Source organism: Leptosomus discolor, chromosome 1, assembly GCF_034619465.1.
Source record: "Leptosomus discolor isolate bLepDis1 chromosome 1, bLepDis1.hap2, whole genome shotgun sequence".
NCBI classification, from domain to species: Eukaryota; Metazoa; Chordata; class Aves; order Leptosomiformes; family Leptosomidae; genus Leptosomus; species Leptosomus discolor.
Genome location: NC_141391.1, coordinates 25,201,410 through 25,229,280, shown reverse-complemented (window position 1 = coordinate 25,229,280; position 27,871 = coordinate 25,201,410). Strand labels below are relative to the sequence as shown.

General features: G+C 42.5%; 1 protein-coding gene across 4 annotated transcripts in view; it reads left to right on the top strand.

Annotated features, from left to right (window-relative positions):
- Positions 1–24,843, top strand: part of STARD13 (StAR related lipid transfer domain containing 13) — a 259,540-nt gene extending 234,697 nt beyond the window's left edge. For 3 of the 4 annotated variants that reach the window (XM_086481875.1, XM_086481877.1, XM_086481876.1), the window contains 10 exons: positions 2,457–3,835; positions 5,260–5,433; positions 7,520–7,679; positions 11,660–11,858; positions 15,541–15,748; positions 16,633–16,747; positions 17,470–17,691; positions 20,392–20,609; positions 24,173–24,349; positions 24,726–24,843. In XM_086481875.1, the coding sequence (XP_086338001.1) occupies positions 2,457–3,835; positions 5,260–5,433; positions 7,520–7,679; positions 11,660–11,858; positions 15,541–15,748; positions 16,633–16,747; positions 17,470–17,691; positions 20,392–20,609; positions 24,173–24,349; positions 24,726–24,843 (2,970 nt within the window). The remainder of the gene's footprint in view (positions 1–2,456; positions 3,836–5,259; positions 5,434–7,519; positions 7,680–11,659; positions 11,859–15,540; positions 15,749–16,632; positions 16,748–17,469; positions 17,692–20,391; positions 20,610–24,172; positions 24,350–24,725) is intronic. The other variant, XM_086481878.1, reaches the window with a different exon arrangement.
- The last annotated feature ends 3,028 nt before the right edge of the window (positions 24,844–27,871 follow it).

Sequence of the window (27,871 nt, the reverse complement as noted above, 5' to 3'; positions counted from 1 at the left end):
CAAATTTCAACACTGAAAACCCTCTGTACTTTCTGAGTGGTTCTTGGGCAGAATGTAATCCTGTCTTTGTTGTGGTTAGAGGCAAAACTTGTTTACTACCAATATCCATTTCTGTTAATGTCTACTTTCTCAAAAAAAAAAAATCTCAAAACTTATTTTTCCTCTAAAAATGATTTAAAGTATATTCACCACTGAATTTATGTTTATTTCTGTCTTCTACTCTGTGCTTTCCTCTTGGTATTTTTCACAATGTCTCTACCACTTTGGCTAGTTTAATTGATTCCAGCTTGTAGAAAATAAAGGCCAAATCCTGTCAGTTCATATGGTAATGTCAGTGCAGCTACAAGGATTTGTGCCAGCCAAGAATCTTCTTTAAGGTCCATTTGGCATATTGGGATGTACAACAAATTAAAAAAAAAAAAAAGTCCCATTGGCTGGTGCCATCAACACTTCAGCAGCGGTTTGCTTTGGAGATACAATTACCGCTACTAAACATTTAAAAGTACATACCCTCGTGTTCTTTAAAATATCCACTTTGTGGCTCTACTAAGACCATGATAGATCAATTAAGTGCCTGAGTCTATGCAGTCCTTCACTCCATATATGCCAAGTGTGGAGAGAAAATGAGAGCTGTCTGATACGGCATTTCTCCCCTGCCGACAAAATGGCCAAAGCAGTATTAGCCTTTTCTAGCCTCTTAGCTGATGCTTCACTAGCTGCTTAATTTTTCTTTCTAGCTAGCCACAGATCTAAGATCTCCATTCATTCCTGTGAAATAACATCAGCTACAGGAGCACTGCTCACCTCAATGTTAACAGATAAAAGAGGAATGACTAAACCCAAAATTTCATAGCTATATTTTATTTTATGGTTTGGACATGATCTAAAACATCTGGCCGACTTGAAGTGATAAACTGGCAAAACTTATGGCATTAGTGAGACCTGGCACACTACTGATCCCAATCTCTGTCTTTTGAGGTTTCGCATTATTTAAGGTTTTGGGTGCTCTTGTAAACTTCGGGTTACATTTTTCAATTAGACAGGCCAGAGAGATCTAGTCAGAGATGGGATATAACTTTACCATCAAAACTTCATAGAAAAATACTTCTAATAATAGACTTTTAAAATAAGAATTTTTCCAGTCCCAAAATAGTCTTTCTGGTTTAGCACCTCATTTTAGTCTGACAGCCTGTCATATTTTACTGCCTTCATACTGCTTCCAAGAATGTGAAGAGCTGTTTGGATGTCATGTAGGTGAAGTTAGTTTGCTCTGCTTTGAAACAAATGTACAAGAATAAGGCAGTATAAACCTGGTTCAAAGTCAGGGGAAGGAGACTCATTAGCAACTGTGGGCTTTGCATCCTTAGAGAACAGCGAGTTCAACACTGACTGCGCACTTCGTGCTGAAGATGTATCTTTTTTGTTTGGACAAACAGATGAGAAGAATGTCATAGGGAGAGCTTTTTTATGCAAATTTTTTTTGAAGGCGCATGTTGTCTGCATTGCAGAATAGCTCTTGGAGCTGCTTGAACATAAGCACAACTCTGCATGCCCCAGGCTGAGGGATGAGACCAGGAAGGGCTGTGGGGCTGCTGCTGCCTCGGGAGAGGTCGAGGGAAGCCAGAGACAGTGGAGCAGGCTGGAGGTTGTCAGGTTTGGGGCGCCTCTGATGGCAAAGGCAAAGAAGATAGTGGTTGCCACTGTAGGAAAGCTCACTTCAGCTGTTGATGCTACCTATTCCAGGACTAAGCCTGGCTGCTTCTCCTCCCCACACCTCCACGGCTGCCTTTGCTGCCTTCCTTTGCCTGTGCTCAGACCCATCCTAAGCAATACCTCCAAATATTTTTTTTTTAATTGTCATTTTAAGCATCATGGCTATTTATATCTAGTTATGTTCCTGAAACCTGAATCTTGCTAGTTGTACCTGATCTGTGAAGTTTATAGATGTTTATTTAGTTCTCACTACAAAACTAAGTGCAGCACCGAATATTTGCTGTCTTGATTTCTTAAATGGCTCACATTGCTGTAGTACCTAGCTACTTCCCAGTCTTTACCATGTGTATCTTAACACCATCCCTGTAAGTCAGGATCCCTCTACTTGGACCTTTCAAAACTTTTTTTTTTTTTTTTCCTAACCAGTCACTGTGGGCATCAGTCCTACACACTTCAGTGCACAGGCAATATGCCCCACAGAAACCAAACCAAAGAGGCACTGATGGGACTCATGAGCTCCCTAACATAGAGCAGGATTTTATTCCTTACTTGTTAAGATGCTCGCTGCAGTCTTTACAATTGAATGAAAGAGGCTGTTATGAAAGGACTCATAACCAGTCTTTCATAAACTAGGTTCAGGGAGACTTTACCACCTGTTGCTCACATGGAGCAGCACAATCACATTAATTCAAATAATGAGTAAAAGCACCTGCTTTTAACATATGCCACTTGCTGTTTCCCAGAGTGAAGATTCAGATGAAGAAGACCTCTGCGCTATCAGTAATAAATGGACTTTCCAAAGAACCAGCAGACGATGGTCTCGGGTGGACGACATTGATGCTTTGCTTCACCGATCAGATAGACATGGATCTTCTGGGGACATTAAAATGAAAAATACAACAAGCAGCGAGAGCGTCCTTACAGATCTGAGTGAACCTGAGGTCTCATCTATTCACAGCGAGAGCAGTGGGGGAAGTGACAACAGGAGTCAATCTGGCATCAGCAGCGCTGCCAGGGAGACCTGTGACTGCTCTGGCCAGCATGATGCAGAAAGCACACTTCTGCAAGACTCCACTGCGATAAACACCATCCTGTCCCCCAAGGACAACCTGAAGAATGAGAAACCAACACGAACCAAAGCAAAAACCTTTCTAAAACGCATGGAGACATTGAAAGCAAAAAGTGTGCATGGAAAACTAAAAGGCTCAGGAAGAACGGGTCCTTTAGAGATAAGTGGACCTGTTCTCCAGTATGAGCCAAAATCCTTGAAAGACATGCACTGTAGACAGATAGTCAACGGCAATCTCCAAAACTTAGGACAAGATTCAGTCAAAAGAGGACTTTCCTTTTCTGCCAAATCCAGCAGTGACAGCAGTCAGTCCGAAAACAGCAGCAGTGGGGTGAGCACACCGTGTTTGAAGGAGCGCAAGTGCCACGAAGCAAACAAGAGAGGAGGAATGTACCTGGAGGACCTAGATGTTCTGGAAGGAACGGCCTTACGGCAAGTGGTGGACCAAAACCGCAAAAATGAATTTCATTCCCAAGAGAACTTGGTTGTTCATATTCCCAAGGATCACAAACCAGGGACCTTCCCAAAGGCACTTTCTATTGAAAGCCTCTCACCTACAGACAACAGTAGCAGTGTAAACTGGAGGACAGGCAGCATCTCTTTGGGAAAGCAGAACTGCTCTACTCCAAAAGAGTCTGGATTGATGGCTTGCTGTCCTAAAGAAAGCAGAATTAGTATTTATGACAATGTGCCAGGTTCCCACTTGTATGCTAGTACTGGGGACCTCCTGGATTTGGAGAAAGATGTCCTTTTTCCTCACTTAGATGACATTTTGCAACATGTCAATGGACTCCAGGAGGTGGTAGATGACTGGTCAAAGAATGTGTTGCCAAGTCTGCCAGTTGATGATGTGTCAGTCAGGGAATCTCCGTCATTGCCTTTCCAATCGCCCACACAGATCACTCTTGATTTTGAAGGAAACTCTGTCTCTGATGGCCGGACCACACCAAGTGACATGGACAGAGATGGAACATCCTTGAATGAATCCGAAGCCACTGGTGTTAGGGACAGGAGAGACTCTGGGGTGGGAGCATCGCTCACAAGGCCAAGCAGGTAGGTACCATAATTTTATACACAAATCCATAGGCTGTGAAATATGATACAATGAAGCAGAGTCTCTCAGCCTGGGAGCCAGAAGGTGCAGGGTACCATTACAGTTGTACTGATCCTGTACAGGTATGGGGACTTCCCAAGGAAGGTTGAGACTTTGGGTGAAGGAACATCCTGCTATGGAAATCCTTATGTGGAATCAATGGAGAATTGGTCTAATAGAGCAAACAAAGGCTTTTTTTTCTCTCCAGATCCATTGATTACATAGTAGGACCCTGTATATGTTGTGGGATGTATTTTCAATTTGTCTCCTGCACACCCTGGTATTTATGCGTCAGGAGCCTTGCACACTTTTTTAATGCCCTGGTCTGCTGTAAAACTATGTCCCTTTGTGCTCAAAGAGAGTTTTCCTACCCTGCCTCAGCACATTCTGTGACAGGATGAAATGATGGTATACAATTAACTTCTTCATAAAAGTGAAAAGCAGGGGGGTTTTAATAATTTGGAGACATGTTTTAAGGCAGAGGGATGAGATCCCATTGAGACAAGGGAGCATGGTCCTGGGTAAAGACCTCTGTGGATTCATACTGCTGTGTGCAGAGTGTCTTTGTCTGTGCAAAAGCGGTGAGAAACACCCAGTATTTTCTGATCTGCTATCAGTCCTGTCATGTCCTCACAGAAGATTCTGCCGTGCCATGGTTTACTGCTGTCCGTGCTTGCTCATCACCATCACAAGCAAGTGAACTCGAGGAAACTACTGAGTAAATGAGCAGTGCCAAAGTTTTTAGGATTTGAGCCACAACTCATGTTTAGCAAAACAAGAAACTGAAATGAGTTTTTTTCCAATGTATCCAGTACGTAGAGAAAGTGCATTGGAGTAAAGAGAAGATGTGAGTGGCTCAATAGCTTGGTGGTTACAGCTCTTGCCAAGAAGACACAGGGTTCAATCCCTTCTCCAAAAAAATCCTTCAGTATTTAATAATAGAGATATTTGGAGAACCTCATCTCCAAATACCTTGGTGGTCAGACCGGTCCCCTGGGAGGTGAGGGACCAGGCATCAAATCCCAGTTCTGAGTCGAGGAGAGAATATTTGAATCTGGATCTCCCACATCCTGTTGGAAATGTGTGGGCTAAAGGGCATAGCAGGCAGCAGTGCTTCCCCGAGTACATGGACGGGACCCACACCCAATTGTGAATCTAACGTTAAAAAAATTAAAGCTTGGGCATTGCCAAAATGAAAGAGATCGAGCAAATTATTTTATTTGCCTCCAAGCTACATTTTCTTTCAGTTGACAAACCGCAAGCCATAGCGTATGTGTGTGTTTATGTATGTTTCATATATTGCCCAGCCCTATCTCACAGTATATAATTTTTTCTGCTCGGTTAAAGCAGTTGTCTGATTTTTCTATTGTTTCTTTTGGCAAAGGCGATTGCGATGGCATAGTTTCCAGATCTCTCATCGCCTGAGCCACTCCATTGCATCACTTCACATCAGCAATCAGTCAGCAGCCCAACTGAACCTACTGCAAAAATTCTCTCTGCTTCGTCTTACTGCCATCATGGAAAAGTACTCCATGTCAAACAAACATGGCTGGACCTGGTGAGTACCATCAATAACTGGAAAAGATATATTTTAACAAGAAAATAGTTTGTCCTAATTCTGTTGTTCTGGTAGTAAATTCAGTAAGTGCAATTAGGAGGAGCAATTGATTTCAACTGTAGAATTTCAAACTGTCCCCGTTAATCCATTGCTGCCTAGTGACTCAGTGGCAAAGTCAGAAATAGATCCTGGAGATTTGACTTCATTCCTGTTCTCTAACAGAGAGACAACCCCAGCCTCTCTAACAACACTCTAGTTCCAGAAAAATAAACAGAAGTAGGGGAGAGCGATTAGAAGGAGGTAGTGTTTACGGTAAGTCTTCCCCAGAATTCATTTTGTAATTCGAAAAGAAACAGCTGCTGCTGATACTTCATGCATTCAATATTGGTTTGTTTGTGCTTTAAAAGAAGGGTTAGAACAGTTACGGGACTTTCCTCTGCAGATCAAAAGATGCAAGCTTTAGCCTAATCCTGGACCTGTGTTAGAGGGAGCTTGCAGCTGTGGCAGCTGTAACCACTAGCTGGTCACTCAGAGAGTGGAGTGAAGGGCAGATAGACATAAATGCTGGCAATGTGGCTCCTTCTGTAGCAACTGGCTACAGAAATCTGCATGTTTAACAGTACACGGACCCTGATGGGCCACGCAGACTGAGGTACACTGAAATGGAAATGGTCATAGATAAGAGATTCTAAGTATCTGAGAAATAATTGAAAATATAACAGAAACTTTCCCTAATACACAGAGACACTGAGTCCAAAAATAATATGACTTGACATTTACATTGTGATTTCCATGTTCAAAGCACTTCACCAAAATCCCACTAAATTTAGCTGTGAGCTAAATAAGGCAAGTTTGCCTTTAGAAATGGAAAAACAGATAGAAGGGACTACATGTAAGATTCACCTCACTAGCACCAGCGACTCCGAAAGTTGCAAGTCTGATCTGAGCAAGTCGGGTCGGCTGTCTGTCATCAGTGGAAAAAGACAGGCAACTGCAAAGGCAGTGGCAGCTCATTCTATTCAAGGCTGAGGGTTTGGGTCACCCTCCAGAGGGGCCTCACTGCACAGTATGTAAAGAGGCAGCCTGGACAGCTAACTCTTTCTAAATCTCCGTTAGAGAGCTAAAATTCAGTAAGAACACCCAGATTGCTGTTCTACTTCGGTGCACCTTCCTACACCTAGCTGACAGTGTCTGTATTGAAATGCATCTCACCTTAACCAACTCCAAATAAGCAGACTAGAATACAGCAAATTCTAGATCCTGCTGTTTGTACAGAGGTTTTCCCTCCTGACAAACATTTCTTCAGTTTGTATAATCAGCCTCTAAAGATTTATAAGAGTGGGACTCTAAATAGCTGTAAAGTTATATGCTGTACTCCTTCAGTAGGTCATTTAATCCAAGTTTTATCTCCTTCCCACACAGATGAGAAAAATCTTTGTCACATTCAGGTCATATTCATCTTTCTTTTTTTTTTTTTTTAATTCCACTGCAGTCATGACTCCCACAAAGAGAATCCAGTTTGTTCTCATTTTCACCATCATTTTTGGAAGAAAGCAAGCTCACCAGCTTCGCTTAAGTTACTCAACTAGAATAAATCTTATAACACCAGGGATGAATCTAGCATGCAGGGATTTCCCACCACCATTTATTACTGTAAATTATTAGTCAATAGAAATAGTAAGTCACATAACTGGTAGCATAAAAATCATTCAGTACGTTAGAGGACTGAACCTTTTTTTCTCTTAAATACCCTCTCCACTAAGTTTTGCTGTGCCATTCCTTTGAATCGCTAATGGACGCTTTAAACCACGTTGGCTTCAGCTGGATGACAACTGCATTGTGAAAGTTTTCTGTTAGAACAGATTGTTATGCTATATCTTAGAGCCAGAGGCCATCTGCTTATAAAAGTTGTCAAGAAATCCATCAATTACACATATTGTAAAGTGTCCGTGTATTGTGCATTAAACGTTATTTCACCATCTTTATAAAAAAGGCCCCAGTTACCAATTTCTGCCAGCAATGTTACTCAGAGAGACTGTGTAAATACTCTGATATTTTCATGCAGCCTGTTCATGTTAATTTTCAGGTCTGTGCCAAAGTTCATGAAGAGGATGAAAGTCCCTGACTACAAGGACAAGAATGTCTTTGGTGTGCCTCTGATAGTACATGTCCAGAGAACAGGACAGCCTCTTCCCCAGAGCATACAACAAGCGCTACGCTACTTACGGAGCAACTGTCTAGATCAGGTATGAACTTTACTCCAGTAACTCAGTTGATTTTTTCTGAAAAGCCACCCTAGGCAAGCAATGGTGAGCCTTTTTGTACTTGGTACCAGAATTATTTGAAGATTGTTATATCTCATCTTGGGCCCAGATCTCCTCTGGTGATTTGATACTTGGTGCCAAGGAGTTGGCCATTTTGAGTTTTGTGTGCAGCTATTCTGTTGAATTCTTGTACCTATAACAGTCCTGCTGATTTGTATACCATAGCGTACCTCAAAGAAGGACATGAGATCTTCATGTCTATTGAATCAGACCTGGGAAGAGATCAGGACTCCCAGCTTCTATCCATATCTGCACTGCTTACGCTTTGACTGTTGCCACTGAGGGTTAACTGCATTCACCATTTCACAAGATATAGTACAAAAGGTTTTATTTACTTAACAAAGAAAGAAAAGTCCAAGAATAGAGAGCAAACTCAGCAAAATATTCAAAGTATTCTGTTGACAAAGTCAGATATATCCAGATAGAGTTAGGTCAGCAGGGGTTCAATGCCAAAGCCATTATGGTACGTTTCCTTTTATAGTGTTCTTAGCTGCAACAAGCCAGCCAGGAGACCCTCATGCTCAAAGTATTTCAGATTTTTTTACTCCCTTTAACTACAGAGCAGGGACATACCAATCATATTTTTACTGTTCTTCCCCTAAGGATGAGGATACATATTGTTATGAACATAGGACTGGGAGAAACCCCCTGGCTGATTACATTCAGTCCTCTGCTATTATTGATCTCTTCCATAACTGCATTTAGATAGTTGTAAGTTCAAAAGGAGCAAGTAGCATTTTACTCGGCAGACTTTGCTCCTTTCCTAGCTCTGAGCACACAAAAAGGGTAGAAGTGGTTGGTTCTGAGTCTTTCAATTTTCTGATCACCGTTCTGGTTGCTGTTCAGGTTGTTTTGTTGGGTGACAGTCATCTTCCCCTAAATGGAAGTCAAAAATTAAGTGCCTAGCTGTGAATCATAGCAATTACAGTCAGTGGCGAGACACAGGCCCTTCCTATCCTTTCTCTCTCTTGACTGCAAATAGATTCTGTAGTGGTCAGACCTTGACATCTAACTCCTCAGTGTCAAAAGTGAGGTGAGGTGAGTTCCATACATAGCACAGGAGTTGAGGGATGGGAGGAATAGCCTGTTGGAGAAGTATTAATAGAAGACTCATAGAGACAGCTAGAAGCAATATATTTAGTAGCTAACATACCTGGTTATTGCTGTGGTAATCTGGGTTTGTGTACAGAGCGGGGAAACACGCTACAGGGAGAAAAGTGACACAGCAAGCCTGGAATCAGTGATGGGATTGAAGGAGGATACACTTGCCCAAGTATGAGGAACAGGAGATGTGGAGATAGGGATGGGCTTGTCAGCTAAAAACCGGAGCAATAGGAAGTAAGAGGAAACAGAGGGGTGATAAATGGGGGAGAAAGTAAAAGGGAGGATAAAACCAAAGAGAAAGAAAAAGCTCTTGAGTGATTTGAGGCAGTCAAAAGGTGTGTCCGTGAGCACTCTCAGGCAAGTATCTGCTCTGAGAGGGAGGTTTGACTTGCTGGGAACTCAGAGCTACATGAAAGGCCATTTCAACTCAGCTTGAGTTTCCACTCAGTGGAATTGGGAAAATAATGACTAGAAAATGAAGGAGAAGTACAGATCAGGACCATTTAAAATATCTTTCCACCAAAAACCTTTCTAGGCCAAAACCCTCCAGACAATTCAGCTTCTCTGCTTTACAGTCACTCCCTTTGTTCCTATTTAATTCAAAGTCTCCTAATGGCCAGCCAGAGGTTTGAGCATCCTTCAGTCTCCCCCAGCATCTTGCTTATGTGTCTCTTCCATGCACTGCAGAAGGCAGTCTAGAGTCCTGAACAGGCATCAGAGCTTCTACTGCACACGCTTGGTAAAGTTGAGGTTGCTCTAAAAGGACTGGCTCCTGGCACTGAAATATCTAAGATGGTATAAGGAGCCTCACCATTATTTGTAGGATATGTTATTTTGTTTCAACTTGTGAAATAGAAGCTGCTTTTCCTTTTTCAACTGCATCTTTATTTCTGTCATGCATCATATGGTTACTTGCAGGGCAGATGATCGACAGCATGAGGGTAATAAAGAGATTGGGCCAGACTAACCTCTGATAAATCACTGGATTTATAGTCCCATTTTATTTAGAGAATGAGTCAATAATGTTGCAGAACAGAGCCTAAAACATCTTTTTCTGTCAAGTGAAGAACTGTCCTCTTTTGATTAATTATGATTTTTTCCAAGAAAAGGGGAAATAGGAGTTTGGATAAATATCATTAAACAAAAACAGAGATTGAGAGTAGAAGAATGATATGCAGCAGGAGATTGCACAGGTTAGATGTCATGTTTGATCTCTTGAATCAGACTTAGCTGGAAGTTTTTAGAGGATTTTTATACCAGCAAGGACACTTCCCGTCAAAAGCAGAGAACTGAGCCTCTGCTCTCACATCTACCACATTGCAAAACTATTTTTTTTGATAGAATTAGCCTGCATCCTTCTGCATCTTCAGCACACATTTCTAAGAGGAAAGGGGATTTTAAAAGAAGAGAAAGGGAAAGGGAAAATAAGATTAAAACAGTCAGATGCTCTTTCTTGTTATTCTTTTGTGAGAATGAAGAGCAGAGCTTCACCTGTGAACAGAAATACAGGGCACACTCCAGTTCTCCACTTCCTACACATAAACTTAGCTCACAAGTGACACTAAATTCATCAATAAGAAGACATAACAGAAGAGCTGCCTCACAGCCAGCCTGATGTAGCAGTTCATCTCCATGTAAACAAGTGCATCCCCTCACAGAGCTGCGGAGTGTGTGATTTATGTAACTAGTGTCTTTAATGTGTGAGTTAACAAAAGTCCTAGATACTGTACAGTTGAGCATGGGAGGTGTTCTAGGGAGAGGAGGGTCCTACGTGAACTCTGTGCTGGCAGGAGTAAGGGGAAGAAGGCCAGAAGGCGTTATGTCCTTGCCTTTACACATTTTTGTCTGTGGACTATGCCACGCTGAAAGCTGAACTGATCACCAGTGAGAGAGCAAGCACAGAGGAACTGAAGTCTGAAATTCCAAACCTGAAATGTGCCTTCTTCATGGGTCTTTCTCAATATTTCACCTTTTCCCCTGCAAAACTGAAGGAAAACAGTGCTAAAACTTCCCAAATGAAACACTGTAAACTCACTTGGGAATAAATAATGTGGTTGAGGCTTAGGAATTCGCCCCGGGGGAATTCCACTGGTGAGAAGGACGGAAAAGGGCAGCACTGCTGTGAAGGCATCATTTGAAGAATTACCGCTTCCTTTAGAATAGAAAGCAAACAGGATAAAAATGTATCTTCGTGCACAAGTAATCCCTCTGTGGCCCTCACTTTTGAACTAGGGTTTTCAGTGGGATTTGGGGGAACTGTTGGAAGCGGAGAGCAGGAAGGGAAAAAAATAGATTTAGTTTTGATTTTAGAGCTCTACCAGGATGTACTAATCTTTTGCCACAGCATTTATTACTTAGCTGAGCATAATATTTTCATGTTAGTGTTCAAAACATATACCCAAATAAACATGAAGAACCAGATTCTCAGCTGGAGTGAATCAACAGACAGTCACCCAAGCCAAGCAAGCCAGGCTGATTTATGTCAGCTGAGCATCATGCTTAAACTCTACAGGCAGCAGGGAAACCACTTGCACTCTGAACTCTCCTTCTAGGATGGGGTACAGAGCAGCAGCGTTATTAACTCTTACAGTCCTGCTGTGAGAGCCTGCGCTTGCCTATGAGACTTGTGGGCAAGTCATGACCATCGGATTTGCACATTTTCCTTGTCCTTGCCTAGAGTAAAATAAGCAACCCAAGTTTTGGTCATGATACAAGTCTCCTGTAATAGATTTTTTAATATATATTTATTCTTTAAGTAACATTTTCTTTTTACTCAATTCAACATGGTGCCTTTTTAGGTGGGTCTGTTTCGGAAGTCTGGAGTGAAATCCCGAATCCAGGCCCTACGTCAGATGAATGAGAGCTCCCCAGAAAATGTCAGCTATGAAGACCAGTCGGCGTATGATGTGGCAGACATGGTAAAGCAATTTTTCAGGGACTTGCCAGAACCTCTCCTCACAAGTAAGCTAGGAGAGACTTTTCTACACATCTACCAATGTAAGTTGAAATATTTTTGTTATTATAAACAATTAGAAAATATTATATATTATATATAATAATATATTGTAAATAATTTTGGTATGTTAACATGGGGTGGCATTCTTTCTGCTCACCTTTGAGATATATGAAAGGACCTCTCTGCCCTCAAAATCTTTCACTAAGAGATCTTTAGAGCCACCTAAATGTTTTGATGTCAAAATACTAGCAATTTTAATGGAAAGACAGCGTTCAAATGTTGAGAATCCTTGAAAATATCAGCTTCACAATCAGAAAGAAGCCAGAAGGACAGGCTGCCATGGACAGAAAAAGCACAAAGACTCACATTTTTGTCAGATTTCTTTAAACTGTGGGCCCATTTCATGCAGACATCTCAATACAAGTGAGTCTCCTGGGCATGGAAGAGTGGTACATGACCATGAGAACACGTGCCTGTGCAATCCTCTTCCTTGCTGTGACTTTTGATTATTTGCCTTTTTATTATAGTCAATAAAATATACATGCAAGAAACAAGCTGCCTTCGTTTAGATCCTCAGCTTTTATGTAAAGATTTCATAGAGAAAGAAAAAAACACAAGATTTCTTTTCATTTCAGCATAAGCAGTCTTCAGCAAAATCTGAGACTCAAGTGCATCAGAATGATGAAAATTGCTGTAAATCAGGAAATGACTGTGTATCTCTTCTTCAGACTGAGGGAGAAATAAACAATGAGGAAAACACTGAAAAGCCAGAGGAATTAGAATTTTTTTCCTGACAATGTCCATTATGAAGGCCAGTCAGCCAGGGCTCTGGCAGATGCAGAAAAGCATACCCAGCCAGCCTAAGCCAAATAATTGGAAGCACTAGAGAAGTGTGTCTAGTCTTTTCATTTGCAGACATTTCAGCTGCCAAAACAATAGAAAGCCATTTTTAAACACTGTATAATCCCAGTGCTAAAGAATCTAAGTTACTTCTGTTGCCTCCTTTTACTGTAAAAAATCTGTCTGTGTGTCATGGTTTAACCCCAGCTGGCAGCTAAGCACCACCCAGCCACTCACTCACCCTCAGTGGGGTGGAGAGGAGAATTGGAAAAAAAAAGTAAAACTTGTGTGTTGAGATAAGATCAGTTTAATAACTGAAATAAAATAAAATATTATAATAATAATAATAGTAATTAAAAGGAAGATAACAAAAAGAGAGAGAAGTAAAACCCAAGAAAGACAAGTGATGCACAGTGCAACTGCCCACCACCCGCTGATGCCCAGCCAGTCCCTAAGCAGTGATCAGCCCCTCCCCAGCCAACCACTCCCAGTTTATATACTGAGTATGACGTCCTATGGTATGGAATATCCCTTTGGCTTGTTTGGGTCCGCTGTCCTGGCTGTGCTCCCTCATGGCTTCTTGTGCACCTCCTCACTGCAGAGCATGGGAAACTGAAAAGTCCTTGACTTAGGATAAGCGCTACTTAGCAACCACTAAAACATCAGTGTGTTATGAAGATTATTCTCATGCTAAATCCAAAACACATCCCCATACCAGCTACCAGGAAGAAAATTAACTCTATCCCAGCTGAAACCAGAACACTGTGGCACATAGTCATTAATGTATTTAACATCACAGTGTCTGTAGCTGGTAGAGGAATGCTGTGATCCTGCACATGAGAGACAGCATTGCAAATAAATTTAGTGGATTTGGTCATACATGATGTCTTGGGACACAACTGAACTGAAACAGTTGGTGCCCAGCCCTGGGCCATCATTTCCTGCTCACAAGTTGCAGGTCTTGTCTGCCTACACACACATCAATGAGCTTGTTCAGAAAAGCAACAGAAATTCTTGGTGCTAACAAAATGGCAGTCACAACTCTTTCCATAGCGAAATGGCCAAGGAGGAGATTACCCACTAGAAGGTCATGTTCTACATGTCCTTGGAAACAAATCACCTTTAAACTATTGCTTAATGAAAATTGGGAATGTCCTATCTTGGTCAGGAGAGACTTCAAGCAAACTACCCCCTTGCCAAAGGAAGAGAGACATGGCAGATCTCAATGTTATCGGTGTTATTAGGTCTGTAGCCAGAAGGACTCCCCACCTCTGAGTCGGGAGTCTGGTGTTAGGATTCACAACAGCCACGAGGCTGAACAGTGAAACATTGCTCCCAGCCAACAAAAAACTGTAAAAAGGGGCACAGGCTGACTCTGTAACCCAATGTGGTACTGCAGTGGGAAGTCTGAAGAACTCTTCTTCACACTGATCAGAGGAAAAAAAGGTGCTAGGAAAGGTTTTCTTGAACTGCACCAGTAGTTTAAAGGATTTCATAAAGACTTGAGGATGGGTCTGTTTAAACCAGGGTGGGAACAGGAAAACATGGGCTCTGTAGACACTGGAAACCAATGTTTGGATTAAGAATGAGTAGCAGTGGGGCTTCTTTTCATGTGACCAACAACAAATATATTTTTCTGTTTTAGACTTTACTGACAAAACTCCTTTCACAGAAAGAAAAATGTTGAAAATTGCTGGGATACCAATTGTATTTCATAATGTCTGCAATTAAATAAATCTGTAGCTGGGAGTTTTTCTTCCCCTTCTTCCTGTTTAAAAATTATTAATGTGAAGTTAGGAAAGATTTTTCCCCTCTTAGTGTATTGGCAAGGGATTTCTGATTTTCTGGGACTCACTGAAGATATTTTTCATGTATCCAGGACCTTTTCCATATATCCAGGACTTTTCTTACATATCCAGAATAGCTTGATTTGCTGTGACACAGAGGATTGGGGATGAGATGATTAGTGTAGTAGTCTATATACCATAGCATTCGTGAAACTTTCTGCATTTCCCTAAAACTCTCAGTTGCCCAGCGTATGCCCGTGACTTGAAGGGCTGGCTGTTCTCTATGCATCACACCCACCAGTTGCAACAGTACAGGTGAGGGAGTACCAGGAGGATATGTTGGGAGAAAAGACATGCTGCAAGGATTTAGCAAAGGTTCCTCTGACTTCTTAGAAAGACCTGGCCTTGATGCTTCTAGAAAATCAGAAGCACTGGGCTGTGTTCAGTTTGTCATTCATGTCTGAAAGCGTTTTAAATAAAGTGCTTGTACAAGGCTAGTGGGCAGAGCTTAAAAGCTGTCTGTTCCCTCTACTGTTAATCTGCTTTTGTTCTTCTTCCATTTGATTATATAGAGCGTATGTAATACCCAGAGGAGGGCTGTAAGTCCAAATGGAGAAATCTTATGGTAGTTTTAGAAATCAATGTGTCTGAGGTGCTATTTAAGTGTATCTGTTACCACTTTCATTAAACTCTTTTACGGTCTAGGACACAAGTGTATGTATTGTCCCAAAGCTTCCCTAAGACTTTTGACCAGTCTTCCCAGGGCACAAAAGAAACCTGAAAAATACCATTTAAAGATATGAGTACTGAGTACTACTCTCCCTTCATAAACTTTAAATGAAGTTCAGACTTTTTCTTGAGGAACAGCCTTTCAAATGAACAGACAAATGTCATACAATGGCTAGGGGGGCTGTGCTTGATGGAGGAGCAAATACCATGACCCTCCAACAACCAGCTGGTCTTTGCCCCTTTGTCTCCTGTCATCTGCCTCTTCAGAAAGCCATTCCCAGAGTGTGAATGCCTGTGCTAACTCTGTCTTGTTCCTGGCTCTTTATCTGATCTTACAATTGACCCCACTGAACTTGCTTTTCCTCAGATGTCCCCAAGGAGCAGCGGCTGCAGGCGGTGCAGGCAGCCATCATGCTGATGTCCGATGAGAACCGGGAGGTTTTGCAGACTTTGCTGTGCTTCCTGAGCGACGTCACCTCCGTGGAGGAGAATCAGATGACTCCTATGAACATAGCTGTTTGTCTGGCCCCTTCCCTCTTCCATCTCAATATAGTGAAGAAAGAAAGCTCACCAAGGTAAGTTTCTTCTCAACGCTGTAAATACTCATATCCTTAATACAAAGTGATGCTTTCAGTGTTTCTTGTTACACAGAGCATGGCTTCAGCGAGAGGGGAAAGCCCATGCTGCAGAGCCAGAAGCGCACTTGTACACGCACAGAAGGTGTTTTCACAAGCCCAGCAGGCATTTCTGGCTGGCTGGCTGTTGTGAATATGCAGTGCTTGTTTTCCATGTGAAATTTCAATGGGGCACTAGTGAGTTTTGCATAAGTAATGTTGGCTTCTGTGAAGGGAAAGAGCCTGATTTTGCTCTGGTTGAAGTCAAAGATTGACCATGTTTTAAAGGATTTTAATACATAGATTTTCAGTGAGTGGTTTTTCAGTCTGCATTTTCTGGCTACATTCTGCCACTTGGGAAACAGAGGCCACTTTTCAGGGCACGTTAAGATGGCATGTAACATGGTGAGTGTGGAATAAACAGGGCATAGACCCTGCTAAACATTAGTGGTTCCAACTTGATATCCCTTCTGACTTTTTTTTCCCCTATCCGGTTCAGAATACACTGAGATTCTTGGTCATGTACATATATAACCAGTGTCTGAGCAAGAGCTTTAAGCAGTAACAGTGTAAACCACTGTACATCATGTTAGAAATCCATTTCAAAACGTACAACACCTAATGCAGGACATGCATAACCTTTCCTGCTTTTACCTTTGGCTCAACAGTATTTTAAGTAAACATTTTTTTCCTTTAAAAAAGGCCCAACAGTCTGAGCAATCTTTGCGATAAATAAAAACTAAAGATAGGCTTTTCTCTCTGGTGTTTTGAACATCCTGCAGCTGTTTGCTTTCATATTAAAAAGATTCAGCGTTTTTTACCTGAGACATTGAATTCAATTACAGAGTAATACAGAAAAAATATGCAACAGGGAAGCCAGATCAGAAGGACCTCAGTGAAAACCTGGCAGCTACTCAGGGACTTGCTCACATGATTATGGAATGCAACAAACTTTTTGAGGTGAGTGAGAGACTCAAACGGCATTATTCATGGCCACATAAGGCAGCATCCTTTGAAGTATTTATGTTTATGCTTACATTTTCTGTCTTGTGTTAGCTCAGAGATTGATGGTGCATCACTTATTTGTAAACTTGCTCCATCTAAAATTTATCTCATTTCTTTATGGCTGTTCCCTTCTAGCATTCAAAGATACATCTATTAAAAATGCTAGGTAATTATTCTGTGGCAGTTTTCAACCCAAATCACTGGATTAGGAAATTTCAGTCTAATTAAAATCAAAATCTGCTGGTTTAACATTTTGGTTCATTATAATGCTTTTAACACCTCAATTAAAACTTATTCATCTCAAAAAAAAGAGCTCATACACTTTATTTCTGTGTGTCATGCAATAAAGTTAAAATCACGTAGGGAGATGGAGTCATTCCTGCAGCTGCTTTCACTGCAGCTGGAGGAGAGATAATTCTCCTATCTCCTTGCTCCAGAAGCACAAAGCAACGTTTCTGGGGCTAGAGGAGTAACACGTGTACTGACATACAGTCGATCAGTCTAATATGGTTCTGCATGAGTCACGCTATTCCGAGCCATGGACTGTTTCATTGCAGATCATAGGCTCATTGCAATTGGACGCTGAATAGTCCATCAGCCTAGGAACACATTGCCTTAAGGAAAAGTTCTCAGCAGGAGGTTTTCACGGTGTGTTTTCCCTCCCTTCTGTGGCACAGGTCCCACACGAGATGGTCACCCAGTCCCGAAACTCCTATGTTGATGCAGAAGTGCATTCTCCCACCCTGGACGAGCTTGGGAAACAAGTGGATGAGGAAGGAGGGAACTATCAGATGTACCTGGAAAGTCTCATGCAGAATCTCCAGAAAGAAGCAAAAGAGAAATTCAAAGGATGGGTCACGTGTTCCAGTATAGAGAACACAGAACTCGCCTACAAAAAGGTAATTTGGGGAGACATGGAAGAAGCAGTAAAGACATCAAAGCAAAATACAGCCTAGCTGTGGGACACCCTGACTTGTTGCATGGCTAAATACATAGCTGTCTATCTGGTGAGGCACATGATTTTTTTTTTAAAGACTACTAAAAGCAGTTAAAAATGTAATATAGTAGTGATTCAAGTATGAGATTCCAGGAAAAGGGACACAAAGCAAGCTAAAGTCTCCAAATGTATAAAGTATTTGACACAGCAGACTGCAACCAGAGAGTGAGCTGAGACTTTGAACAACAGATGACATTACCTAGGTAAGCTCTTTGACTGGGAGACAGGCAAAGTTTCTGGACATCTCTTGTTGTTTGCCAGCACTTTGGAGAACAGAGCCAGAACACAGGTATTAAAAAATCTCTTCAGGCTGCCCACTGCTTTACTTAGCCAAGCCAGCCATATGGCAAATTTTATCCCTGATCCTCTTATCCTTGTTTCCAGTGGATGTTTTATATCTGCAACTTTTATCAAAATTTCTGAAGTTGTTCCAGGCTCCGTCACTTCTGCAGGGAAAGCCAGACTGCTGCAGGGTGCTGCAGGGTCTGTGCAGACAGTCGAGTTCAGGGCTGCTGGAAATGCAATGGCAAAACAGAGGTCTGCAAACCAGCAGCCGCTAGTGAGAGGAGGGGATGGATTAGGGGTGGGCAACACTAGTTAGGTAGGGGATGGGAATTGAGGGTAGTGTAGGATCTGGACAGGGAGGGGACAGGAGGCAGCATTACTGCTATTTAGGAAATATATTTGGAGGAGAATGGATTGAGAGCATCCCTGAGGAGAAGGACTTGGGGGTGTTGTTTGACCAGAAATTCAACATGACCCAGCAATGTGCACTCACAGCCCACAAGGCCAACCGTATCCAGGGCTGCATCAAGACAAGTACAGCCAGCAGGCCAAGGGAGGTGATTCTCCTCCTGTACTCTGCGCTAGTGAGACCCCACCTGCAGTGCTGCATCCAGCTCTGGGGCCCCCCTCATAAGAAAGACATGGACCTGCTCAGGCAGGTCCAGAGGAGGGCCATAAAGACAATGAGGGGGCTGGAGCACCTCCCCTGTGAGGACAAGCTGAGAGAGTTGGGGTTGTTCAGCCTGGAGAAGAAAAGGCTCTGGAGAGACCCTATATCAGCCTTCCAGTACCTAAAGGGAGCCTACAGGAAAGGTAGGGAGGGACTTTTGATCAGGGAGTGTAGTGATAGGACTAGAGGCAATGGTTTCAAACTGAAAGAGGGGAGATTTAGATTAGATATTAGGAATAAGTTCTTCACTGTGAGGGTGATGAGGCACTGGCACAGGCTGCCCAGAGCAGCTGTGGCTGCCCCCTCCCTGGCAGTGTTCAAGGCCAGGCTGGATGGGGCTTTGAGCAACCTGGTCTAGTGGAAGGTGTCCCTGCCCACGGCAGGGGGTTGGAACTGGGTGATCTTTAAGGTCCCTTCCAACCCAAACCACTCTATCATTGTATGATCCTATGAAAGTGCAACCCCTCAGTTAGGGCAAATAAATCACAGTTACTCCGGTTTGTAGCCACCTTCTGTGAGTGACCTCTCCAGGGAGGGACTGCGGGAGGTTGGCGAGGGAGTAACAGGGCTCAGATGGGAGTAGGATGTGGGAGATGGGAGGGAGTGAATAGGGGCCTGCACAGGTCTGGGGTCAAGGGTGTGTGAGACTACAGAGGGGACTGGGAGTCCCTGGGGCTCTAGGACAGGAGGACTGGGATACTGAGAGCTTTGGGGAGAAGGAATTACAACATCATAAAATAATTTAAGGTGGGAGGGGTGGAAGATGGATTCCTGGGGACAAAATCCTGGGTCTGTGGGAGGTGCTGGAGGTTTTTCAAGCACTAGCATTGGTATGTGAGAATGCAAGGGTAGGGAGGAGTTAGAAAAGCAGGGCTTGCAAGATCCAGTGTTTACAGTTAACTTGTTTGCTTCCTGAAATATGACCCCTAAAACCATGCAGAAAAGCTGTGTGTGTGTAATTTAGGATAACCATCTTGTGCATAGCCCAGCACTTTCCACTCCCCTTATTGCATGCTGTGGAGGTGTAACAAGTAACAGGAGCCATGAGCTAGGAAGAGTTGGCAAGCAGTTTGTGTGTTCCTTCTGTGAAAGACATTTTCCCAATACCTCCCTTGCAGCTATTCTGAGGAGCAAACATCTGTGTACCTGACACATAACTGAATCAACATCTGTTCTGCTATTCCACCAATTAACCAGGAGGGTTAATGGACCCTCAGTCCCAGTTAGTGCAGCAGATTGCCCAAGGTGGTAGCTTTATTTCAGCCCAGGGTTTCAGTGTCTCCTTTCATCTATTTTTACTTCTGCACACACATATTCTTCATTACACTTAGGATGCTTGGGGTTGAAAAAGTGTCTGTCACACCAGAAATAATACAGCAACTCCACTGGCACTATGGGAACTGGTCCAGATATGCACTGGTGTGACAGCACAAGTATCACTTTAGTTTTCCATCCTGGACTAGTATGAATGTGTTTTCACATACAGCAGAGCAGCAGCAATAGCAATAGTAGTAATGATTAGCAGGGAAATATGCATGCTTTTAAGCTGAGTCAGATATCCGTATCAAAATTTTGTCCTCCGTTACCCTCTGCTGAACACAGGCATATAGATCATGGGTGTTTATGTTCTTTGTTGCTTTAATCCAGGTTGGGGATGGAAACCCCCTAAGGCTTTGGAAAGCCTCAGTGGAAGTGGAAGCCCCTCCATCAGTTGTCCTGAACCGAGTGCTGAGAGAACGTCACCTCTGGGATGAGGACTTCTTGCAGTGGAAGGTGGTCGAGAGCCTGGACAAGCAGACAGAGGTTTACCAGTATGTTTTGAACAGCATGGCTCCTCATCCTGTCCGAGACTTTGTCGTTCTAAGGTGAGCTAAGGGCAGTTCTCCAGTATCTTTGCTTCCTGCAGTGCGTACAAAGAAGATCTGGTCTTATCTCAGCCTTCGCATCTGTATAATTGTTCTTCGAGAACTCTGCTCCTGGGCAGCAGTGTTGATTTCTCATACTGAATTAAAATTGTACACCTAGAGCACGCTAACCTTTTCTCTGATGTAATTTGAACAGCACATACTCCTGAGGCCATAAATATAATTTCTTCCTTAGAACAGATGTCTGATAATAGCTGCTGTTCTCTCTTAGCTCTGTTTGTTGCCAAAACAGTCCAAATGGAACCCAATTGTTTTTTACACTGCTTCTGCTGGTCTCTGGGGAACGTTTGATGTTTGAGAGCCAAATGTTTAGTAGAGAAGATAGTGATGCTTTTAAGCTAAGGTTGTTATATGGTGTCTATATAAGTTGATATTTTAGATTTGCAGTTGGAGTCTTTGTAGACTAAGAAATGCTAACGCATGAAGATCCTAGTGTGGAAATGAACAAAGAGGTGGCAGATATGTATTCTGACTGTATTCCAGGGGATGACATCTCTCAAAGAAATGTATAGCTGTGTATCAATATTCCAAATTCAGTCCCAGTTCTGCCATTGTCTGTCTGCCTGTACAGAACAGACAAAAAAATTCCTCTTATGCACATTCTGCCTTTGAAATCCTGGCCCTTTGCTTGCTAGGAGCTATTGCAGAGCTACTGACATATTTCACTTACAGGGTAGGGTCAGGCCTACAGTTATTTATTTCAAGATGATGTTGTGCATTCCCACTCTTGATCTTTGCTTTTTTTGATTGAAATTATGTGCCAGAGAAATACTAAGTAGTTGTTCTGGTTTGGCTGGGACAGAACCACAGCCCAGCCATGCTGGGCAGGCTGTTAGCCGTGTGGAGTCAGCCAGGGCAGCTGACCTGAGGGAGCTACAGATGTAGCCCACACCATAATGTCATGGTCAGTGTAAAGGGGGAAGGTTTGCTGAGGAGCTCCTGTGGGAGTTCTTCCTGGAGTTCTGGCTGGGGTTCCTGCTTGGGTTCCTCCTCTTTCCTTCTCTTCCTGCTCCTGAGGACTGTGAGGGCCAGGCATTCTAGGCTGAGTATAACTTTACATACTTTATCTGGTTTGCTATTTCATTAAATCTGCCTTTGCTTCAATCTTTGTGTCTCCTCTCCTTTTCCTAATCCCCCTTCTTGACTGGGGAGGGGTCATTGGGTGATAGAATATCTGCTGTTGTTTTGCCCCTGGTACGGGCTGAACATAGACAGCAGTTTTGACAAAGCAAATAGTCCAGTGAGTTAGAATTGTATTAGAGGGAACAAAGATTGAAGGAAAAAGATGAGCCAAATAAAATACAATTATGATAGTACATCTGTTTCATGAACTTCAGTGTTCTATTGGAAAATGATAACATGCAGATATTGTCAGTATAAGAGAAGGATTACTGAAACTATTAGAGCAAGATTTAAAAAATATGTTCTGTAAGTTCTTTATGATGTTAAAACACTACTCCTTCCATTACTCCCATTACTCTATTTCTTTTTGCCTCCCCACAGTGCACTGGGCTAAATTAAATATTTTATAATTAATTTTGTTATATAATATATTGACTTAGAGCAGTGATAAATTTGGCCCTCCACATAGTACCAAGATGATTGTCTGGGAGCAGCGGGGAGGTTTTGATGACCATAATTCTGTCCTCTTACTTGCCACTTAGTTCACTGTTAGATTTCATCGTGGTCTATGTTCTTTAAAGACCTGATGTGCAGTCACATCCGTTAAAGAAATTTTTTTTTTTTTACTAACCCAGGCAGAATGACCCCCAACCAAGGACTGAAACACATATTATAAAACTGAATCCTGGTGGGTTTTTAAGGGCTGAAAACAGCCTTCGGGGAGATCTGTCAGATTCTGTTGCTTATCTCTTTTGATTTATATCATTAAGTCTAGAGCAAGGTTAGCCTGTGGTCTCCCAGTCAATATGATACCTTATGAATGGTGGGAAGTGAGCAGTGAAATTATAATTCACCTCTGGGGACATGAATAAATATGATTTAACAGACAGCAATTTTCTGCTTCCCAATCAAACTTTTGGCTGTGAAAGGATAAACTTAGTTGTTCTTTTTTTTTCAATTTGGCAGTCATAATGAGGGGGTTAAGGTCCCTTGAGAAGACTCTAATGGTAAGAGGATAGGGGCGATGTTTCATATGCCTGGGATCTGACACAGCTCTCAGCTGCCCTGCACAGGCATTGCTTCTCATTAAAGATTCCTCAAATATTTAATGTTCATTAAGTATCACAGCATCCCTGTGAGTTAGGTGCCATGCCCATTTTTACTGCCACAAGATATTCAGAGAAGTACAGAAACTGGCCTAAATTCATATAACTGGGAATAGGAATTGCAAGTCTTCTGCAGCCTCTGAGATACACGCTTTTCCACTTCACAAATGTCCCAAGTGCGTGCCATATAGTTACCAAAATGATAAGGTCACATCTCAGTGCTGTGCAGGCATTCACAGTAGATGGTTCAGCATTTCACAGTAGATCTGAGGTGGGATTTCCTACTCTCCATGTGTTTCATCTGCCAAGATAACTCGTAACTTTTATTAATGCACAGACACATGTAAAACCTTCTGAAGTCAGTGTCTTCCTGCAGTGTCTTGAATAACAGCTCGATTTCATGTAAGAAAAGTGCAGAATGTTTAAATTGTCTGCTGAAGTCCAAACTTCAACAGCCCTTGAAAGCAGCTTACCTGCCAAAACATGATACTTTCCAAGGTAGCGTAATCCCTGTCTCAGACAGTCCATGGCAAAATGATGCGCATTACACAGCGCAGTGGGAATTTCTCATAGCATAGGAAAGAGCATAGACCTACCCTGTGAGATTCAAGGCAGATGAGAAAGATGTAAGACACCAGCATATGTAAAGAATGTTTATAGAATAAGAAAAAAATGTTAAGTATTGAAGTCTAGGTCTCCTGAACTTTGTGGAAAACTTCTGCAGCATGTAAAAGAGGCTAGACACTTGGGAGAGGTAGAAAAATGAAAGGGTAGTTTGTTTTTCTTTTTTTAGTTCAGGTGACCTTGAAACATATTCCGAGAGTTTCAGAAGTCAATGTGGGTAGTAGTGAGGATTTCTGCTGTGCTAAATCATGTTTGTTGTTCTGTGAGTCTGCATGGGAGCAATGCAACATTTCAGCCTTTGCTGGATGGCTTATGCTCACTTTATCTCCTTTCCAAAACTTCTGTCTGTCTGCGAAAGGCTGTATCACACCCTGTAATACATAATGGTTGCAAAACGCTCATGTGGAGAAGCAAAACTGCTCCACCTGGAGCCTGCAGCAACATAGATGGGTGGCCATTCCACATCGTGGTCAGACTCCCAGCTGGGGAACACGAAACTCCTTCAGGAACTCCTAGGACAGTCCAGTGGCATTGCAGGTGGTGACAACAAGGATAGGCAGACAAGCGAACTGTAACTTTAATTGTGGTTCTTACTCGTGTGCCCGAAAGTTTCGTTACTAAAGTGATTCCGTCTTGAATGTCTTGCTGCAGGACATGGAGGACAGATTTGCCAAAGGGAATGTGCATGCTGGTTGCCATCTCTGTGGAGCACGAAGAGGCTCCTCTTATGGGAGCTGTGCGAGCCATCATGATGGACTCTCAGTACTTGATAGAGCCGTGCGGCTCAGGAAAAGCCAGGCTGACCCACATCTGCAGAATTGACCTAAAGTAAGTATCCTGCCTGCAAAAAACAGATGTCCATTCAGCAGTGAAAAAGCCTCTGGCTCAGGGAAGGGAACTGTTGAGAACAGAGGACATGGTCAATGTAGCTTTGCTGCTTTCGAGTCTTCCTGCAGTCTTTTCTATCCACCAAGCTCATTTCTCCACTCAGCATCTACTGCTGTTAGGATGTGATCATAGAAATAAAATCTGCTTATTTGATTACTGCAAGGGAGCACTTCAGAGTATGCTGACAATGACAAGTATTTGAAGTCCCCACCACCACTGTGGGCAGCAGGGAGTAGGAAGCATGGCAAGTCCGTTCCTGCAGGGCATATTTCTTCAGTATTTGAGTTTCTCAATAATTCTCTTTTCATTTCTTCAGAGGACGTTCCCCAGAGTGGTACAACAAAGGCTTTGGACATCTGTGTGCAGCAGAAGTTGCCAGGATCAGAAACTCATTTCAGCCTCTGATTGCCGAGGGACCAGAAACAAAAATCTGAGGAAGTGTTCCTGGGAACGTGTAAGCGTAAACCAGGGTCTGGCAGGAAACAGGAATACTGAAAGCAAAGATTTTATTTAAGCTGCAGAAATCTGACCAGACCTGGGTCTGTACAGAGCTGAAACAGGAATTTTATAGGAAAGTTCTTTTATTCTGGAGACTTCACCTCCCTCCACCACATCCCTTCTGTATTAATTTCAATGATTGAAGTAAGCATTTCTTCAGAGAGTTTTATCGTTATTACTTTAAAATCAGACTATTGTCATTACTTGTGTGTTACATAACTCTGGTATTTAAAGGCTTCTAAGAAGCATATTTTAATTGTAAATAAATTATGTACAGTATGTATATATCTATATTATATCTATATATATGTATATGTATAAATTAATTATTTTGTATATAACTCAGTGCAAATCACTTGCATCAGCTGGACCTTAAGTGAATCTGTCACTTGTTTCTTAGTGTGTCACTGCTACATAAGCTGCGTTTGCTGTTATCACAGAGCTACCAGGCATAGTCCATGTGATAACAGAAACGCCTGTTCTCAAATATGTTTCGTGTTTGTGTATGCTGTGAGAAGGTACCCAGAAATAGATGTAGGAAGAATTAAAAGAACTAAGGAAGGAGGTTACTGTACATTTAAAAATGAGTGAATCAGTTTCACCAAATGAAATACATGGAAATGTAACAGGGACAGTTTGAAGGCCATTTGCATTCAGCTGCAGAATTGTGACTGCTAGTACAAGATGTTGAAAACTTACCTATTGCCTTAATTAATGGTATATCTGCCGCTACAGCACCTCTCTATGTGCAGCGTTCAAAGTAACTGCTCGTTCTTGGAGAGTACAAGATAACGCCGTGTGTACTGAGGTGTCTGAAATCACACCCGTAAGTTGTTAAGCTGTTAATCTTTTTTTTTTTTTTTTTTAGCATTTTGTCTAGGTTCTGAGTAAGTGTTCCTGTGTTGTTCTTTCCTTCTCCCGTAGAGATGGCTAATTGTTAAGAAACTCCAAAGCAGATTTTCCACATCCAGTGGACACAAAGACGTGCAGCTGAATACCATGCCTTTTAATATTCTTACTATACAAATAACTAAACTTTTTTAAGCTTTTAAACAAATCTTGGAGGTTTAAAAGACTAAATGCAGACTATGCTTGAAAAAACTGCTTTTATAGTAACAGCAAGCATTTTCATATTATATTGCACTGATCTGCTTGATCCTGCTTCTGTAGGCATTGGTGGGAGCAGGATTAGCCCCTGACTATGAGGAGTAGGAGCCATTTAAGCCTATTATATCATTTCATTTTCAGGGACCTATTATTTTGCTAATGGAAGAATGCTTTAAAAGTAATAATAATTTGTTGACGTTACCTTTGAGGCAGCGTTCCGTTTTGTTTCTAACTAACTGAAGACCAAAAATGATATTACACCTACGATTCAATAAGAATGTACAAGCCTGTTAATACTGTTCTTCATTAATCACATTTGTTCACTTTGACTTTATTTATTGCTGCATAAACCAGCTGAGTTATTCATAGCCAGTGTTTTAGCTCAGTCCTCCCAACAAAATCCACTAAGATTTAGTATGAGGTCAATTAAGCAGGATACACTGCCTGCATGAAGCTACAGTTCTGTGCCCTGATTCAGTAAACAGGGAAGTCCCTTCAAAGCCAGTGCTTTGCATCTGCCCCGGGTATGGGGGCTGTGTGGCGGGTCATGTGTGGTCCTTTTGAGCTGCTAGAGCAAGGTCCCACGTGTCATCGTGCACACGTGTAAGGGCTGTGCTGGTGGCGGACAGCCCTGAGATCCGAGGAAACAAGCTGGTGGGAGCTTGGGGTGGACAGGGGCAGGGTGACCCGGCACGGTGTCCCTGTCGAGCAGCAGAACCTGAAAAAAGTCACTGTTGTCTTCCCCTGTGGGCTGTCTCACCCACATTTTGTTGTGCAGCTCCCAGGATCGGGGATGTGGGCTGCCCATGAGCTCCTGCCTTGAGTTGATGGCCCGTGATAGTTGCAATGGGCAACTATTGCGTGTTTTTAAGTCTTAAAGACAGGGGAGCGCTCACACCCGTACATGGCTGCGTTGAGGCCTGGCAGTCACCAGCCAGGTGCAGGGCACCACCGCTGCCCGGGTCCAGCTGTCCCAGGAGCAAGCAGTGGCTCATGAGCCGGCAGGGCCAGGCCAGTCCCCTGGTTCCAGCGGGACTGCCATCCCAGAAAGCGGCACCTCCTCCCCAAATGCCTGTAGCCGTGGCAGCATGTTTCGTGCCCGCTCTTTTCCAAAACACAAGCAATTAGAGCACTTCTGCTACATTAGTTTGCATAAATGAATACAATAGTGCCTCAGTATTAATGGGCGCAGAATTTCTGGCCCTCAGAATGGCAGTTGTCTGACAGTAAATAATTCCTTAAGGAAATGAAGGGAAAACCTGGACAGTGGTTTTATCCTGTCTGACAAGTCTTCGCGCTGGTGGAAGGGGCCCTGTGCCACCTGCCGCTGTTAGCAAGGTAGGATTGTCCTCCTACCCTTGCAGAAGCTCTGTCATGTGCTTCTGGCATCTCTAAGCCATGTATCAATGAAATAAAATTTCTTTAAAATGCACATTATGCCATGTCTACCATTCAGCTATCACAGTATTTTGTATTGTTACATTGCCATTGAGAATACATTATGATAATTGCATTTTAAAATGTTATACTCATATCAATACCTCATATTTTTACCTCATCTGTTGGTATCAGTCATTAGTTGTAAATAAATAATTGCAGGGTTGAATAAATTTGCATACACTAAAGAATCACATTTGCTTTGTGCACTTATTTATCTCTTGGCACAAGAAACACGGTACATTTAAGTCCTGCTTTTTTTCTTGCAACTGGCTGTACACTAAACTGCTCTGATAAGATTTTGGGCTCAAAATGATATTGTTGTCCATTATACAGAGGGACCCGGGAGGCCATCCAGAGGGACCTGGACAGGCTGGAGAGGTGGGCCCGTGTGAACCTCATGAAGTTCAACAAGGCCAA